Source organism: Salmo salar, chromosome 09 (genome assembly GCF_965601325.2).
Source record: "Salmo salar chromosome 09, fSalSal1, whole genome shotgun sequence".
Classification (NCBI taxonomy): Eukaryota; Metazoa; Chordata; class Actinopteri; order Salmoniformes; family Salmonidae; genus Salmo; species Salmo salar.
In genome coordinates, this window is record NC_138299.1 from 64,943,386 (window position 1) to 64,962,078 (window position 18,693).

General features: G+C 42.0%; 1 protein-coding gene across 6 annotated transcripts in view; it reads right to left on the reverse strand.

Moving 5' to 3' along the window:
* LOC106611552 (LIM domain-binding protein 2) overlaps positions 1 to 13,124 on the reverse strand; it is an 88,088-nt gene extending 74,964 nt beyond the window's left edge. For 4 of the 6 annotated variants that reach the window (XM_014211875.3, XM_014211872.3, XM_014211871.3 and 1 more), the window contains exon 1: positions 12,831 to 13,123. In XM_014211875.3, coding sequence (XP_014067350.1) covers positions 12,831 to 12,962 — 132 coding nt within the window. In that variant the 5' untranslated portion in view covers positions 12,963 to 13,123. Of the gene's footprint in view, positions 1 to 12,830 lie in introns of all 6 variants that reach the window. The other 2 variants (XM_014211874.3, XM_082955864.1) reach the window with 2 other exon arrangements.
* Positions 13,125 to 18,693: the final 5,569 nt, after the last annotated feature.

Genomic DNA, 18,693 nt, shown 5'->3' on the forward strand with positions numbered 1-18,693 from the left:
AGTCTACTTTTGGCCTAACCACCATTCAACCAACATTATGGACTAAATGTTAAAATCCTGTTGCTGCAGGATAATTATTCTGTGACAATATAGGTCAAATGAAGATGCAACACCTGTAGGTACTGTAGGACCTACCTGGAATTTTGTGTCTGTTTTATGCACTGCTTAAATCACGGAGTAAGTTTTCCACATACTGGTGATTCTCTTGCATGGCTGAGGATGAAGGGATCTAACTCTGATAAAAGGTGGAATGTCATTCCCAGATGGGGGCAGTGCAGTGTACAGTATCCTTAAGCAATGGACTGACAACAATCACTTAACATTCAGTTCCACATTGACTCATATCTCCACTCCTGGGCTCTTCATGTAGATCTGAGAAGTATAAGCAATATGGTAATAATCCCAATTTGCCCTATGATAGACTGGGAGGGGTGGATTTTTGCCTTAACGCTTATACAGTAGCCAATCCGATCAGATCTACACAAATGCCTAGGGGTTGGAAAAAGGGGGGCTAGGGACAAGGGGTTGATTTTGGAACAGGCCACCTGATTACATACAAAATAGACAGTCAGTCAGTCAACCAGAGGTCAGTCAATGAAAGAGTAAATTATCAGATTTCACCAAACTAAACACAATCCACCTCACGAGAGCTAAGGTTCGGGCACACTGGCTAAATCCAGGTGAATATTTTAACTTCCCATTACTGCTTTTCAACCTGAGCACATCAGATAATGCTGGCCGATATTAATCTACGTAGCACCCTCCATTAAAGTGCTATTGTTTCCCCCTTTCTCTCTCTTTCTCTCTCTCTCTCTCTGTCTCTCTCTCTCTCAGCTTCTCGCTCGCAGTGTTATGCTTTATCCCTCGCTCTCCTGCTGAATATTAACAATGTTTATGCTAATGTACTTACAGCGGCTGAGGTCGAGCAGGCCCCTCCTCTGAATGGTAATCCGACACCTCATTTGCATATCCGCTTAAGTGTCAGATTCCCCCACAACCCCTAAATCACAGCAGAGGGGTGTGCGTATGTTTATGTGAGTGTGTGTAGAGACTTCATATGGGGGTCGGTAGCCATAATCAACGCGGTCGAACCTCACGGTCCGTACGCATACGGTCACATAACAATCAAAATCTGTTTTAATTGGTAGGTCAGAAGAGGTTCGCTGAGTAAAATGAAAAGTAATAGGACAATGGAGTGCCGTGTGTTGAAAACATATGGCATGTCAAGTGATGTGGTTTAATCGTTAGTGAACTTACAGTCATCTTTCATAGTGTATTCCTAGTACAGTACAGTTTACAGTTAGTGGTTCAAGGTGATCATGATGAAGGTCATAAACAGAGTTTATGATTGTAAGATGATACAATAGAAATTGTAAGCTTACTATGGCTTGTTGATATTTATTCAAATCCAAGTATGTTTTATATGACTGAACGTGAAACGGATTACTGGGAAAATATCAGGGTTGAAAAACATCAATATTATAATGGCGATATACAGCATTAAACAGTTGGGCAGAATGTATTAATTAAGAGTCATAACTGCTGTACGATAAGGTGTAATGAGGATTGTCATTTAAAAAGGTGAACCTTCACAGGTTCATTTTTAATAGGCTAACATTTTCAGCAACACGCTTGAGAAACTGAACTTCACTTAAAATATAACTTCAGGTGATAAATAGTTTATATGACCTTCAACACATAGCATAACCCAATGTTTACTCCATCAATGACCTTAAAGTATGCATACAGTATCATCGATATTCATTCAGCAAAATGCCATCGTTTACCTAAAAACAACACAATAACTTCTACTTGTTTAAAACAGCTTCATAACCTAAAACAGATTAGGTTTAAAGACTCTATCATTCCGTATTGCTTCCGGGACACAAAGTAACACTGCAGCATATGCTGTTCTCTGGGCCAGACTATTCTCATCAGCTGGACAGGGCATGGACATTAGTGACTCATATTAGTTGACTTGCCTGCCAACAACAACTTAATGTAAAAACTAGACTTGAGCTGATTCCCAGCTCCCATGCTCAGTGTTTATTTTGCTGCTGTGTCTGGGGTTTGGTAACTCAACAACAAACATAAATACACATCCATAAACAAATGTAAATGCAGACCCATCAACATGGTTTTTGTCTGGTAGTGAAATATTTCATAATGTATTGCATCCCTAAATATTTATTTACCTTTTCTAAATATAAAAGGTAGTAGATAAAAAAGGCTGCCTGATATTTTCCTATACAAGCCAATATATAGTCCTAGTATTGAATAGTGGTTGGCATGATTCAACAGCCATACACTTACTAATCTAACTGACTGCTAGGAAAATGGCATAGCTGTGCTGAAAAGATAACCCGCCAAAAAATGAGCCCATCAAATGGGCCCCTATGGGCCCTGGTCAAAAGTATTGCACTATGAAGGAAATATGGCATCATTTAGGATGCATAACAAGTCCAACACAGCTATTCAGCTATTTTCATTTTATGGAGTCCAGGTTGCTCTTTTAAAAAAGTCACATTTTCTACTTCCTGTTTTGAAACAACATAGGATGATACAACATTGTTACTTACAGTACCAGTCAAAAGTTCGGACAAACCTACTCATTGCACGGTTTTTCTTTCTTTGTAATATTTTCTACATTGTAGAATAACCGTGAAGACATCAAAACTGTGAAACAACACATATGGAATCATGTAGTAACCAAAAGAGTGTTAAACAAATCAAAATATATTTAATATTTGAGATTCTTCAAAGTAGCCACCCTTTGCCTTGATAACAGCTTTGCACACTCTTGGCATTCTCTCAACTAGCTTCATGAGGTAGTCACCTGGAATGCATTTCAATTAACAGGTGTGCCTTGTTAAAAGTTAATTTGTAGAATTTATTTCCTTCTTAATCCGTTTGAACCAATCAGTTATGTTGTGACAAGGTAGGGTTGGTATACAGAAGATAGCCCTATTTGGTAAAAGACCACGTCCATAATACGCCAACAGCTCAAATAAGCAAAGAGAAACGACAATCCATCATTACTTAAAGACATGAAGGTCAGTCATTACGGAAAATTTCCAGAACGTTTTTTTCAAGTGCAGTCTCAAAACCCATCAAGCGCTATGATGAAACTGGCTTTCATGAGGACCGCCACAGGAAAGGAAGACCCAGAGTTACCTCTGCTGCAGAGGATAAGTTCATTCGAGTTATCAGCCTCAGAAATTGCATCCCAAATAATTGCTTCACAGAGTTCAAGTAACAGACACACCTCAACATCAATTGTTCAGAGGGGACTGCGTGAATCAGGCCTTCATGGTTGAATTTCTGCAAAGAAACCACTACTAAAGGACACCAATAATAAGAAGAGACTATCCTTTGGTCTGATGAGTCCAAATTTGTCATTTTTGGTGTAACTTCAATGGGTGGCAAATTCTAAAACAACAAAATGTCATAATTCAACTTTCTCAAACATACAAGTATTTACACCATTTTAAATATACACTTCTCCTTGATGTAACCACATTGTCCAATTTCAAAAAGGCTTTACAGCGAAAGCAAAACATTAGATTATCCTGTTAGGGCTAGGGGGCAGTATTTACACCGCCGGATAAAAAACGTACCCGATTTAATCTGGTTACCACTCCTACCCAGTAACTAGAATATGCATATACTTATTTAATATGGATAGAAAACACCCTACAGTTTCTAAAACTGTTTGAATGGTGTCTGTGAGTAAAACAGAACTCATTTGGCAGGCAAAAAACTGAGAAGGTTTCATGCAGGAAGTGGCCTGTCTGACAAGGTGTCGTTCTTCTTGTCTCTGTTTATTGAAGAGTGAGGATCTTAGCTGTCCCGTGACACTTCCTACGGCTGCCATAGGGTCTCAGAAGGCGGTAAAAAGCTGAATAGTGGCTTTGCAGGCTCTGGCTGAAAAAAAGTAGCGCGTTTGGGTAGTGGCTGGTTACAGTACTGTGTGACTCAGGCTCGTGCCCGCGTCGACCGAAAGCTTTGTTTACTTTCCTCTGTTTAGCTAAATGGACATTCCTGGTCGGAATATTATCGCTTTTTTACGAGAAAAATGGCATAAAAATGGATTTTAAACAGCGGTTGACATGCTTCGAAGTACGGTAATGGAATATTTAGATTTTTTTTGTCACGAATTGCGCCATGCGCACGACCCTGATTTACCATTTCAGATAGTGTCTGGGACGCACGAACAAAACGCCGCTATTCGGATATAACGATGGATTATTTTGGACCAAACCAACATTTGTTATTGAAGTAGCAGTCCTGGGAGTGCATTCTGATGAAGACAACAAAAGGTAATCAAACTTTTATAATAGTAAACCTGATATTGGTGAGTGCTAAACTTGCCGGGTGTCTAAATAGCTAGCCCGTGATGCCTGGGCTATGTACTTAGAATATTGCAAAATGTGCTTTCACCAAAAAGCTATTTTAAAATCGGACATATCGAGTGCATAGAGGAGTTCTGTATCTATAATTCTTAAAATAATTGTTATGCTTTTTGTGAACGTTTATCGTGAGTAATTTAGTAAATTGTTAGTGAATTCGCCGGAAGTTTGCGGGGGGTATGCTAGTTCTGAACGTCACATGCTAATGTAAAAAGCTGGTTTTTGATATAAATATGAACTTGATTGAACAAAACATGCATGTATTGTATAACATAATGTCCTAGGGTTGTCATCTGATGAAGATCATCAAAGGTTAGTGCTGCATTTAGCTGTCTTCTGGGTTTTTGTGACATTATATGCTAGCTTGAAAAATGGGTGTCTGATTATTTCTGGCTTGGTACTCTGCTGACATAATCTAATGTTTTGCTTTCGTTGTAAAGCCTTTTTGAAATCGGACAGTGTGGTTAGATTAACGAGAGTCTTGTCTTTAAATAGCTGTAAAATAGTCATATGTTTGAGAAGTTCATCTCAGCCTATGCTACCCTCCAGTCCCTAGACTTCCTGGCGCTGACGGAAACATGGATTACCACAGATAACACTGCTACTCCTACTGCTCTCTCTTCGTCTGCCCACGTGTTCTCGCATACCCCTAGAGCATCGAGCCAGCGGGGTGGTGGCACTGGAATCCTCATCTCTCCCAAGTGGACATTCTCGCTTTCTCCCCTGACCCATCTGTCTATCTCCTCATTTGAATTCCATGCTGTCACAGTTACCAGCCCTTTCAAGCTTAACATCCTTATCATTTATCGCCCTCCAGGTTCCATTTATCGCCCTCCAGTTCATCAATGAGCTTGACGCCTTGATAAGTTCCTTTCCTGAGGATGGCTCACCTCTCACAGTTCTGGGTGACTTTAACCTCCCCACGTCTACCTTTGACTCATTCCTCTCTGCCTCCTTCTTTCCACTCCTCTCCTCTTTTGACCTCACCCTCTCACCTTCCCCCCCTACTCACAAGGCAGGCAATACGCTTGACCTCATCTTTACTAGATGCTGTTCTTCCACTAATCTCATTGCAACTCCCCTCCAAATCTCCGACCACTACCTTGTATCCTTTTCCCTCTTGCTCTCATCCAACACTTCTCACTCTGCCCCTACTCGGATGGTATTGCGCCGTCCCAACCTTCGCTCTCTCTCTCCCGCTACTCTCTCCTCTTCCATCCTATCATCTCTTCCCTCTGCTCAAACCTTCTCCAACCTATCTCCTGATTCTGCCTCCTCAACCCTCCTCTCCTCCCTTTCTGCATCCTTTGATTTTCTCTGTCCCCTATCCTCCAGGCCGGCTCGGTCCTCCCCTCCTGCTCCGTGGCTCGACGACTCACTACGAGCTCACAGAACAAGGCTCCGGGCAGCCGAGCGGAAATGGAGGAAAACTCGCCTCCCTGCGGACCTGGCATCCTTTCACTCACTCCTCTCTACATTCTCCTCTTCTGTCTCTGCTGCTAAAGCCACTTTCTACCACTCTAAATTCCAAGCATCTGCCTCTAACCCTAGGAAGCTCTTTGCTACCTTCTCCTCCCTCCTGAATCCTCCTCCCCCCCCCCCCTCCCTCTCTGCGGATGACTTCGTCAACCATTTTGAAAAGAAGGTTGACGATATCCGATCCTCGTTTGCTAAGTCAAACGACACCGCTGGTCCTGCTCACACTGCCCTACCCTGTGCTTTGACCTCTTTCTCCCCTCTCTCTCCAGATGAAATCTCGCGTCTTGTGACGGCCGGCCGCCCAACAACCTGCCCACTTGACCCTATCCCCTCCTCTCTTCTCCAGACCATTTCCGGAGACCTTCTCCCCTTCCTCACCTCGCTCATCAACTCATCCTTGACCGCTGGCTACGTCCCTTCCGTCTTCAAGAGAGCGAGAGTTGGTACCCCTTCTGAAAAAACCTACACTCGATCCCTCCGATGTCAACAACTACAGACCAGTATCCCTTCTTTCTTTTCTCTCCAAAACTCTTGAACGTGCCGTCCTTGGCCAGCTCTCCTGCTATCTCTCTCAGAATGACCTTCTTGATCCTAATCAGTCAGGTTTCAAGACTGGGCATTCAACTGAGACTGCTCTTCTCTGTGTCACGGAGGCTCTCCGCACTGCTAAAGCTAACTCTCTGCTCTCATCCTTCTAGACCTATCTGCTGCCTTTGATACTGTGAACCATCAGATCCTCCTCTCCACCCTCTCCGAGTTGGGCATCTCCGGCGCGGCCCACGCTTGGATTGCATCCTACCTGACAGGTCGCTCCTACCAGGTGGCGTGGCGAGAATCTGTCTCCGCACCATGCGCTCTCACCACTGGTGTCCCCCAGGGCTCTGTTCTAGGCCCTCTCCTATTCTCGCTATACACCAAGTCACTTGGCTCTGTCATATCCTCACATGGTCTCTCCTATCATTGCTATGCAGACGACACACAATTAATCTTCTCCTTTCCCCCTTCTGATAACCAGGCGGCGAATCGCATCTCTGCATGTCTGTCAGACATATCAGTGTGGATGACGGATCACCAGCTCAAGCTGAACCTCGGCAAGACGGAGCTGCTCTTCCTCCCGGGGAAGGACTGCCCCTTCCATGATCTCGCCATCACGGTTGACAACTCCCTTGTGTCCTCCTCCCAGAGTGCTAAGAACCTTGGCGTGATCCTGGACAACACCCTGTCGTTCTCCACTAACATCAAGGCGGTGACCCGATCCTGTAGGTTCATGCTCTACAACATTCGCAGAGTACGACCCTGCCTCACACAGGAAGCGGCGCAGGTCCTAATCCAGGCACTTGTCATCTCCCGTCTGGATTACTGCAACTCGCTGTTGGCTGGGCTCCCTGCCTGTGCCATTAAACCCCTACAACTCATCCAGAACGCCGCAGCCCGTCTGGTGTTCAACCTTCCCAAGTTCTCTCACGTCACCCCGCTCCTCCGCTCTCTCCACTGGCTTCCAGTTGAAGCTCGCATCCGCTACAAGACCATGGTGATTGCCTACGGAGCTGTGAAGGGAACGGCACCTCCATACCTTCAGGCTCTGATCAGGCCCTACACCCAAACAAGGGCACTGCGTTCATCCACCACTGGCCTGCTGGCCCCCCTACCTCTGAGGAAGCACAGTTCCCGCTCAGCCCAGTCAAAACTGTTCGCTGCTCTGGCACCCCAATGGTGGAACAAGCTCCCTCACGACGCCAGGACAGCGGAGTCAATCACCACCTTCCGGAGACACCTGAAACCCCACCTCTTTAAGGAATACCTAGGATAGGATAAAGTAATCCTTCTAACCCCCCCCCCCCCCCCCCTTAAAAGATTTAGATGCACTATTGTAAAGTGGTTGTTCCACTGGATATCATAAGGTGAATGCACCATTTTGTAAGTCGCTCTGGATAAGAGCGTCTGCTAAATGACTTAAATGTAAATGTAAATGTAAATGCAGCATTAACCTTTGATGATCTTCATCAGATGACACCCCTAGGACATTATGTTATACAATACATGCATGTTTTGTTCAATCAAGTTCATATTTATATCAAAAAACAGCTTTTTACATTAGCATGTGACGTTCAGAACTAGCATACCCCCCGCAAACTTCCGGTGAATTTACTAAATTACTCATGATAAACGTTCACAAAAAACATAACAATTATTTTAAGAATTATAGATACAGAACTCCTCTATGCACTCGCTATGTCCGATTTTAAAATAGCTTTTCGGTGAAAGCACATTTTGCAATATTCTCAGTAGATAACCCGGCATCACAGGGCTAGCTATTTAGACACCCAGCAAGTTTAGCACTCACCAAAGTCAGATTTATTATAAGAAAAATGTTATTACCTTTGCTGTTCTTCGTCAGAATGCACTCCCATGACTTCTACTTCAATAACAAATGTTGGTTTGGTCCCAAATAATCCATTATTATATCCAAATAGCGGCGTTTTGTTCGTGCGTTCAAGACACTATCCGAATGGTAAAGAAGGGTGACGAGCACGATGCATTTCGTGACAAAGAAAATGCTAAATATTCCATTACCGTACTTCGAAGCATGTCAACCGCTGTTTAAAATCAATTTTTATGCCATTTTTCACGTAAAAAAGCGATAATATTCCGACTGGGAATCTGCGTTTAGGTAAAAAGACGAAAGAAAATAAAGCATGGGGTCGACTCGTGCACGCGCCTAAGCCCATTGTCCTCTGATCGGCCACTTACCAAAGGCAATAATGTGTTTCAGCCAGAGGCTGCCTCGATATCATTCAGCTTTTTCCCGGGTTCTGAGAGCCTATGGGAGCTGTAGGAAGTGTCACGTTACAGCAAAGATCCTCAGTCTTCAATAAAAAGAGCCAAGATGAACAAGAACTTGTCAGACAGGTCACTTCCTGTATGGAATCTTCTCAGGTTTTTGCCTGACATAGGAGTTCTGTTATACTCACAGACACCATTCAAACAGTTTTAGAAACTTTAGGGTGTTTTCTATCTAAAGCCAATAATTATATGCATATTCTAGTTTCTGGGCAGGAGTAATAATCAGATTAAATCGGGTACGTTTTTTATCCGGCCGTGAAAATACTGCCCCCTAGCCATAACAGGTTAAATTGGGTACGTTTTTCATCCGGCCGTGAAAATACTGCCCCCTAGCCCAGACAGGTTAAACCGCCGTGTCTTTGTGAGACGCAGAGTAGGTGAACGGATGATCTTCACATGTGTGAGATCATGGAGGAGGAGGTGTGATGGTGTGGGGGTGCTTTGCTGGCGACACTGTCAGTGATTTATTTAGAATTCAAGGCACACTTAACCAACATGGCTTCCACAGCATTGTGCAGCAATACGCCATCCCATTAGGTTTGCGCATAGCGGGACTATCATTTGTTTTTCAACAGGACAATGATACAACACACCTCCAGGCTATGTAAGGGCTATTTGACCAAGAAGGAGAGTGATGGAATGCTGCATCAGATGACCTGGCCTCCACGATCACCCAACCTCAACCCAATTGAGATGGTTTGGGATAAGTTGGACCGCAGAGTGAAGGAAAGGCAGCCAACAAGTGCTCAGCATATGTGGGAACTCCTTCAAGACTGTTGGAAAAGCATTCCTTATGAAGCTGGTTGAGAGAATGCCAAGAGTGTGCAAAGCTGTCATCAAGGCAAAGTGTGGCTACTATGAAGAATCTCAAATATTAATACATTTTGAACTGTTTAACACTTTTTTGGTTACTACATGATTCCATATGTGTTATTTCATAGTTTTGATGTCTTCACTATTATTCTATAAGGTGGAAAATAGTACAAATAAAGAACAACCCTTGAATGAATAGGTGGGTTCAAACCTTTGACTGGTATTGTATTTTGCATATGGATATTCTGGTGATCCTGCATTGTATAGTCCTGTTTCTGCTGGTATTTACCTGATATTTACTCCGAAATGTATGGTTAAAGGCAGTGCTTTCTGTTACTTATTTCTACATAGTATCGACTGGTACCATTTTTAACAAATACCAGGGAAATAACTGAATTAAAACAGAATTACCAATATAATTGTTATCTTCGCTGCAGTTCAATGATAGGGTCAATTGAACAGACTTTGGGACAACATCAAGTCAGCCAGGCACCAGTTGAATAATCAAAGGATTCACTGTGCTATTTGTTGTTGTGGATATTGTGGAGGACTCTTCCAAAGGCAGGATACCAAACACTAACAAGACTTGGGCTACGTTCCAAATGGCACCCTAGTTCTGACACAGTGCACTACTTTTGACCAGGGCACACAGACCTCTGGTCAAAAATAGTGCACTATAGGGTATAGGGTACCATTTGGGATGCAAACTTGGTGTCTGCAATGTTTTTCTCAGACTACATAGCCAATAATAGTTTGAGGTAGATTGAATCCACCGTTTTCCACACGCTTCCATTACAGCCGGATGTCATTTACAACATGCATAGAATTTTCCGTTTTGATAGCCATGCGCTTTATGTATAATTAATTACAATATCATTTCTGTAGGCCAATGGAGCATCTGGATGAGAACCAAACATGGAAAGGTTCCGTATTGAATCTCCATCAGATATAAGTTACCATTGCCAATATTTACAACGTTAACAATGCCCAGGTAACAATAGTGAAGATTCAATCTGTTTACATGGCTCATTCTATAAAAAAAAATGACATTCAAGTCCAAATAATACTGAGATGAATATCATGAATAAAGTCCTTTAGTTTTCATAAACAACCAAAACATTTTCTGCCTCTTTTTTTTGGTGGCGGTTGAGAGATTCAAAATAATAATTCCATTGTAAAAATGAATGAAAACAAAATGCTATTTACCACCAGCATGGCTGGAAGGATGGCTATAATGGCAGTAAATTGGTGGAGTGTATGGTCGGTTGCTGGGAGTTGTTGCCGGCATGGTATCTGCGGTACAGGAGTGGAAGTCCACAAGGGTTTGGACTACTCCTGTTGAATAATGAATGAACGTTGTGCCATTGCATCTCTGCAACATTGCCTTGGCCTTGTACTGTACTGTACTAACTTAAAATCTACTGTACAGTACAGTAGAGTACTGTATTGTACTGATGTATACTTTACTCTACTTTATTGTACTCTACTATACTGAACTATGCTGACCAAATTTGTGAAACAGACGTGAATGATCGGTTCCGATTTGGACGGACCAGATTTCAATGTCCATGGACGTCTGGTGTAAAAGGAAAGAGAGGGGGCTCATGGGTAGGTGTCAGTAAGAGCCGGGAGAGTTACATTAACTGGAGAGAGAAAGAAGGAGGGGGGGGGGGGTGCGAGAGAGGGAGGGGTTGCCCATTCTGTTTTCACACTCTTGCTATGACCACAACGTGACAGAAAGAGAAAGAACACAGTTATGAGCAGAACATAACAGTATGCCAGTGGAAAGGAGGACCAATTGTGGTTTGCGAAGACTATGTACTCCCATTGTAGCCAGTTCAGTTGCAGTCATTCTGTTACAGGTTTTTAGGTCATTCTGTTACCGATATTTGGTAACAGAATTATGTATTCAATCGCTTAATAAATCATAAACCAACTGTTATCAGTAAGAACACTATAACTACATTCATTGGTAGGTCTACCTTTGCTTGTTACTTCTGTGAACTTTCATTATCCTCCCTCCTCATGAGGGAGAGAAATTAGAAAATACAGTATCTTAAAGACGTGGGTTTTTGATAACAGAATAACAAGACACTAAGCAATATTACAAAAAGGCAAATCATTTCTGCCAAACTAAATATAAATGTTGATATTAGTGGGCAGGGGTCTTCAACATTATCGTGTTTTGATGTATTTCTAATACCTTTTAAGACTTTTTCTGCTAGATGTTTTCTAAGAGCAATCTGTTTTCATATGTTTGATGAAAAATCTAAGCCTTCGATTATTCAAACATTTTTAGGATGGAAAATGGTTGAAAAATGTATATATGCCTACATTCCTCAAAAGCGTTAATTTGATACGAAATTTGATGTGCTCCTATGAACTTCACATGTTGGTGCTTATGGGGCTTTTTAAATGGTTATGCCCTATATTATTTTGGGGGGGATTACTGTGCCATAACCAAAAATACACCTCACAGAAGTTCAGCTTAAATGGTATTTTAAAACAGCGCTGTTTACTGTGATTGTTCATAATCATTGGCAAACATCCCATGTATGATTTTTTTAAACCAATTAATAAAATTGATCAAAACAACTATCTCTAAATACATGTATGTAACCATCAATATGTATCAATCTGTCATGTTCAATACTTGAGAATGCAATAGACTGACCCAATCAGAAATCCAAGGTCACACACCGGATAGTCAAGTTACATCCTTCTTACATGTTTTGAAACACTGTTCTTTTTCCTGAATGCACTTAAATAGATTTTTGACAGATAAAGACAACTGACTTACCTGACAAACTAAAATAACAAACTTTTGTTGTTACTAATGATTTATAATTGTTTGTGTTATAGGCTGGTATTTCAAACAAAGTATCTTACAATGGCAATGAAACCAAAACTTACTGAACTGAACACATTTCCTTGCTCAGTCATGTTTTACATGATCGCAAATCCAAACAATTACTCTTCCTTCTTGAAAATATATCTATTTTTGTCAAATGTTCTGTCCTTCATTCATGTAATTTAGGAGGAAAAACAACTCCACTTAATATAGGCTATGACATATTGTACTTGGAAGGTTAGGCACATGTTCAACATGAACACATCTGTACTTACAAATGTAACCACTTTCCAGGTTAAACCACTGGGCCGACGCAAACACACATACATTTCTCCCTGAAAACAAACATCCTAACACCTTCAAATAACGGGGCAGCCTCGTTCTTTGCCTGGACCCTGTGCCGTTTCATAGGTCCTATACTGTGCAGAACTCACCTCAGTACGAGATTGTAGTCGTTTGTTCATCTCGTAGATCCTATACTCGGGTTGGACCATGTAGGGCGAGTGCCTTCTGTAGAAGGGTCCGAATGGGGAGGAATAGAACGGGTCGTGGGGAGGGTTCGACATGTTGAGTTCTTGCCGCGGTTACAAGCTGCAGAGCGCAATATCAACATCCACGCAACGCACATGGAGTGCGACGCTCTTAAACGACGCCGTGGAACCAGCCGCTATACAAGGCTGAGCTGCTCTGCACGTCGGGCTGACTAGTTCGCTGCTATAGCGGGGAGGTGACGGTGGGGAGGGGGGTAAGGGAAGGGGGTCTGTAAGGCAGGGTAGGAGGGAGGGAGGGAGCGAATGTTCATTGGACGGGTTTGAGGGCTGCATGGTTCCAGTATAAGGGTCGCTACCTGCTTCTGTCATTGTTTTGGAGTCGACCCAAGTTGTATTCAGCAGTTTTTGTTTTAGGGACTTTTCTTTGTTACCAGTATTTCAAGCCCTTATTATTAAGCCATGTCTGATTTAGAGCAGTTCATTTGATAATTGCACACTACACATCCAACAAATTCACCTCACTGACAATGTAACCCGAAGAGTTGTTAAACCTAAACTGCAAATACATATCTCGACTAAGTAGGCAAATATGATGACTGAATAATCCACAATAGATGGAATATGTGCAAAACAAAAACGCATCTTACGTGTAACTGTGGATGACACACCGACGGCCTAGTAATGCGACAGCAGTACAACAGACCAAATAAGCAACTGCTTCTGTATCTAAAAAAACGGCCAGTTTGATATGCAGACCTGTGTCATGACGTTTTATTGATTCCATTGCTATCAATAATACTCAACCTGTACAGATTTTCAACAAACCCATAAGAATAACTTAACTATACTTATTCGAATGGTCTATCGTGACTTCTGTCGAGTCAGCCAAAATGTCAACGTCATAAATAACAATGATGATCTGTTGATTGTTCCTCATCCAGACTATGAAGCCCATGTCCCTCTTGAATACTCGACTCATTATGATCAAGTATACAGCAGCCTTAACAGCAGTCTGTAGGGTAGCACCATGGTGTAGCTGGAGAACAGCTAGTCTCCATCCTCCTCTGGGTACATTGATTTCAATACAAAACCTAGGAGGCTCATGGTTCTCACCCCCTTCCATAGACTTACACAGTAATTATGGCAACTTTCGGAGGATGCCCTCCAACCTATCAGAACTCTTGCAGCATTAACTGACATTTTGTTCACCCAATCAAAGGATCAGAGAATTAATCTAGTACTGAAAGCATAAGCTACAGCTAGCTAGCACTGCAGTGCATAAAATGTAGTGAGTAGTAGACTCAAAGAGAGAGAAAGACAATAGCTGAACAGTTTTGAACAAATACATTTATTCAAAAATGAAGCTCTGTACTGGCCGCCACTGTGCTCTACCATTCTGTACTGTGCTGTTCAAACTTGTGAAACATAGACGTCTATGATTGGTTCAAATTTGGTCCGGCCAGGGGGGACTAACCAAATTTCAACTACTTTTCAACATCCATGGATGTCCGGTGTCGGTCAGTAAATGAAAAGAGGGTAGGTGGTAGTTGTCATGGTAGGTGTCAGTAAGACCTGGGAGAGGGAGAGAGAGCGAGAGAGTGGCAGAGAGAGAGAGGGAGAGGGAGGGGTTGTCCAGACTATTTTCACAGTCTTGCTTTGACCACCAGATGACAGAAAGAAAACAGTTATCAGCTGAACATAACAGTATGCCAGTGGAAGGAAGGACAGTAGCAGGTGACCCAATTGTGGTTTGTGACTAAGTATGATTTCCCATTGTAATTCATTTGCAGTAATTCCACTACAGATTTGGTAACAGAATTACAAGTTTTAATCAGTTAATAATTCATAAACAAACTTGATATCAGTACAAACACTATAACTAATTGGTAGGTCTAACTTGACTTATTACTTCTGTGAACTTTCATTATCCTCCCTCCTCATGAGGAAGAGACATTAGAAAATATCTGAAAGATATGTGGGTTTTTGGTAACGGAATTACAAGGTACAAGGCAATGTTTCCTACAGAACTTACAGAAGGCAAATAATTGACAGAAAACTAAATACAAAAGTGTTTTTATTGGTTGGCAGGGGGTCTTTATTTAAACAGTGTTGTGTTTTTAAGTATTTCTAATACCTTTTAAGACTTTTTCGGGTAGATGTTGTCTAAGACTCCTTTTCCATATTTTTGACCAGAAATCAAAGCCTTTGCTTATTCACAATTTTTATTATGGAAACATTTATATATGTCTAAAAAATATAGACTCTTAGCTTTCATTTGACAACCAATTGGATATGCTCCTCTGAACTTCACATGTTGGTGCTCATGGGTCCTTTTAAATGGAAATGCCCAGCAACATCATACCAAATACAGAGACGGACAGAGAGGCAGAGCTACAGAGAGACAGAGGGACAGACAGACACAGAGAAAAACAGACTGACAGGCTGGCAGGCTGACAGGCCAGCAGGGAGATAGACAGACATGCAGACCTACCGACCATCATCCATTGCCCAAGATGGATGAATTCATTAATTGTATTTATAAGTCAGACTTTTAATCCAAGATGTCCGTCTAAGTCCGAGCAGTCTGAATCCATCCAGATAAAAGTTGTAATCCAAATGCCTCAGGCATCAAGTTGAATAATTAAAAAAAGTTATACAAATCTATTAATATACCCTCAATTATAAACTACATTTTTTATCTCTCATCTAACAGGATTTGGTATCGCCTAAAGCGCAAACCATTGAAGTGTGGTTACAGTATATTGAATTGAGCGACTAACAGATTCCAGTATTTACTATGTGCTCTTACAGATTGCGATAACTGTATATGTGGGGGGGACTAGGAGAGAGAATCTACATGGTTTTAAGCCTCTTAATTGCGAATGGTGGAGGAGACGAAGAAGAGGAGACAAGAGAGCGAGGCGCCTCAGTTGGAAAATGCCAAGGTGAGCGTGACAAAACACTTCTGGATGAAAATCGAAATGGGTCAGGACACATATACTGTAGATAGACACTCTCCTTTGCTGGGTTCCCTTCTTAGCGTTACTATGGTAACATACCCTACTGCACAAAGTATAGCAAAAGCAGCCTCTCCACAGGTTCGCACCTGAACGCACCACTGCTGTTCTGTTCCTGTTGAGAAGAACAGAGCTTTTTCAGAACCTTATACTAACTAATTCACTATCATATAACAGAGGATGATGGAATACAGGATCATCTTCATTTCAGATGTTGCATGTTTGGCAAGTTTGTAACCAAGTTTGTCTTTTGCATCATGTAAAGTGCTGTTTTCCATTTGAATTTCAGAAGCAGTTGTGTTTTGAAATGTATATGATAGTACATTGATTATGTTTGTTATAAGTGCAACAGAAGTTGGAATGAAATTCACCATTTGACTTTTTAAGGGTAACATTTGGGTACCTAGAAAGATGGTAGTCACTGATCTAACATTTGTGAAAGAGCCCTAAAGTAGGTCCGTTAGGAAGAGTAAGTCTACAGAGGATTTTAAGGAAAGGGAATTTTGATCCAATTGCTCAGATCTACACATGTGCCTAGGGGCTAGGGATAGTTTCTGGACCAGAGATGTGGTTGAGAGCAACGATGGAGAGTGGATGAAAGGCCTGGACGAGGACTAGAGAACTAGAAGGAGAGCATTGAGACAAGCCGATGGTGGCCTCCATTCCGAGCCCACAAATGTTTTTCGAAATATGGATGAAGTATACCACGGATGCCGGAGCAGCACTAAGTTCTATGGCAGAATCTCATTACCATTCTAATAGCTTGCAGCTTAATTTGCATTTTGCCGTGAATGATTTCTCCCCAATTCCTCGCCGCTGGATGGAATAATAAAGAAAAAAAAACCAGAAAACTTTGAAGCGCCATATTTTATTTCATTATTTAAGTTAAACAAATTGTAATTGAAAAGCGCTTTGCAATTATGCTTTTTTCTCATACTTGGAGACAAATGAGTATTGCGAACATGTTTGAGCAATTACGGAAAGACACACAAAACTACAAACTAATATTTGCACATCCTGATTATGAATATCTCCAAATAGATTAATTCAGTAAGTTTAGCCTTTTATTCATATTTCAAAACATAAGGTTAATGCAGTCTGGATTGGTAAAATAACTTTTGCTACTTAACGTATGGACTACTTGATAGGGGCACTGCCTGAAGTGCATGACATAGTGCATGAATCAGATTATGTCAACAACAGCAGGTAGAACATTTGTATTAAAAGGAAATACATAACGTTACCATTCTGAGATTATTCTTGAGCATTATTGTTTATGTAGATCTTATAATCAGTCATATACCTTTTGGGCCCCAGGGACACAGAGGACTGACTGGTCAATTTTTTTTATTAACAATTAATTGATTACCTCACTTGTATTCATAAGTCTCACCAAACATGTAAAGTATTCAAGGTACTTTGACAGAAAGATATATAGGCCTACTACTAAAAAAAAAGAAACAAATTTGTTATTTGCAGTCAGCCTTTTGTAGTTATGTGTGTTTTCTTTTAATTTAGTATTTCTAAAGAGTGAGGTGTATCTCCCTAGTGGTTCAGCTAGGAAAGAGTTCATATTTTCAACCAGCACTTACACACATATACATCTAAGCACACAAATACACACATACACCCCCCACAACCCACCATAACCACCACCTCCACCACCACACACACACACACACACACACACACACACACACACACACACACACACACACACACACACACACACACACACACACACACACACACACACACACACACACACACACACACACACACACACACACACACACACACACACCCCAACACCCCCATCCCCACACACACAAACCCATAACTCCTTGCTCACCCACCACCGACCACTCCCCTCCACCCCCAGACTCTTACTGCTCTCTCCTCTCTCCCCTTCCCTCTCCTTCCTCTCTCTGCACTCTCCCCTCCCTCCCCCCTCAGGTCAGTTAATAAGCGAGCCTGTGCCTGAGCCCGAGCCTGGCTGTCTGGAGGACATGCAGAGCAATGTCTCCTGGGAATTGGCTCATGCAGAATGCTGCTCCGCTGAGAGAATGGAATTTTACCCTCACTAGACTCCCAGTCTCACCGCTCAGTAGGAAACCTGACACACACACACACACACACACAGGTTCTCCTCCTGTTTTCCTCCCATGTGTGTATTTGTGAAGACATCCCTGCTTTCCCGTAAGTAGAGCGCCCAACATTTTAGAACACCCATTATATCCCCTCACAAACATTAAAGCTTTGTCATTAAACTTCCTCGTTAAACTAATGAAGATGCTAGATCTTTGGGGACTTGTGATGGTGTTGCAAACTGCATCCATTTCAGCTTTGCTAACCCGAAACGCTCCCAGAGTCAAAAGCTACAGCAGTCTTTACCATTCTAGCAGTTCATGTGCAAGAGGCAAGAATACATCTACAACAGTGCTTTTCCACATGTGTGCATCAAGTTTAAGTGTTAAGAAATTAACTTTACTCCTTAAACCCACAGCTCCACCTATTGGTGTCTTGTATTAAAGTGAAAGGCAATGGGGAAGGACGTGAGCAAGAGAGGAGTGACCGCTCTGGTCTGGATGTGTGTGAAGGTGTTAATCACAGACATGCATGCACGGATGCAGGGATCACACACACACACACACACACACACACACACACACACACACACACACACACACACACACACACACACACACACACACACACACACACACACACACACACACACACATCCCTCACTGTGTAGGGATAACATAAGATATACATTGAGTGTACAA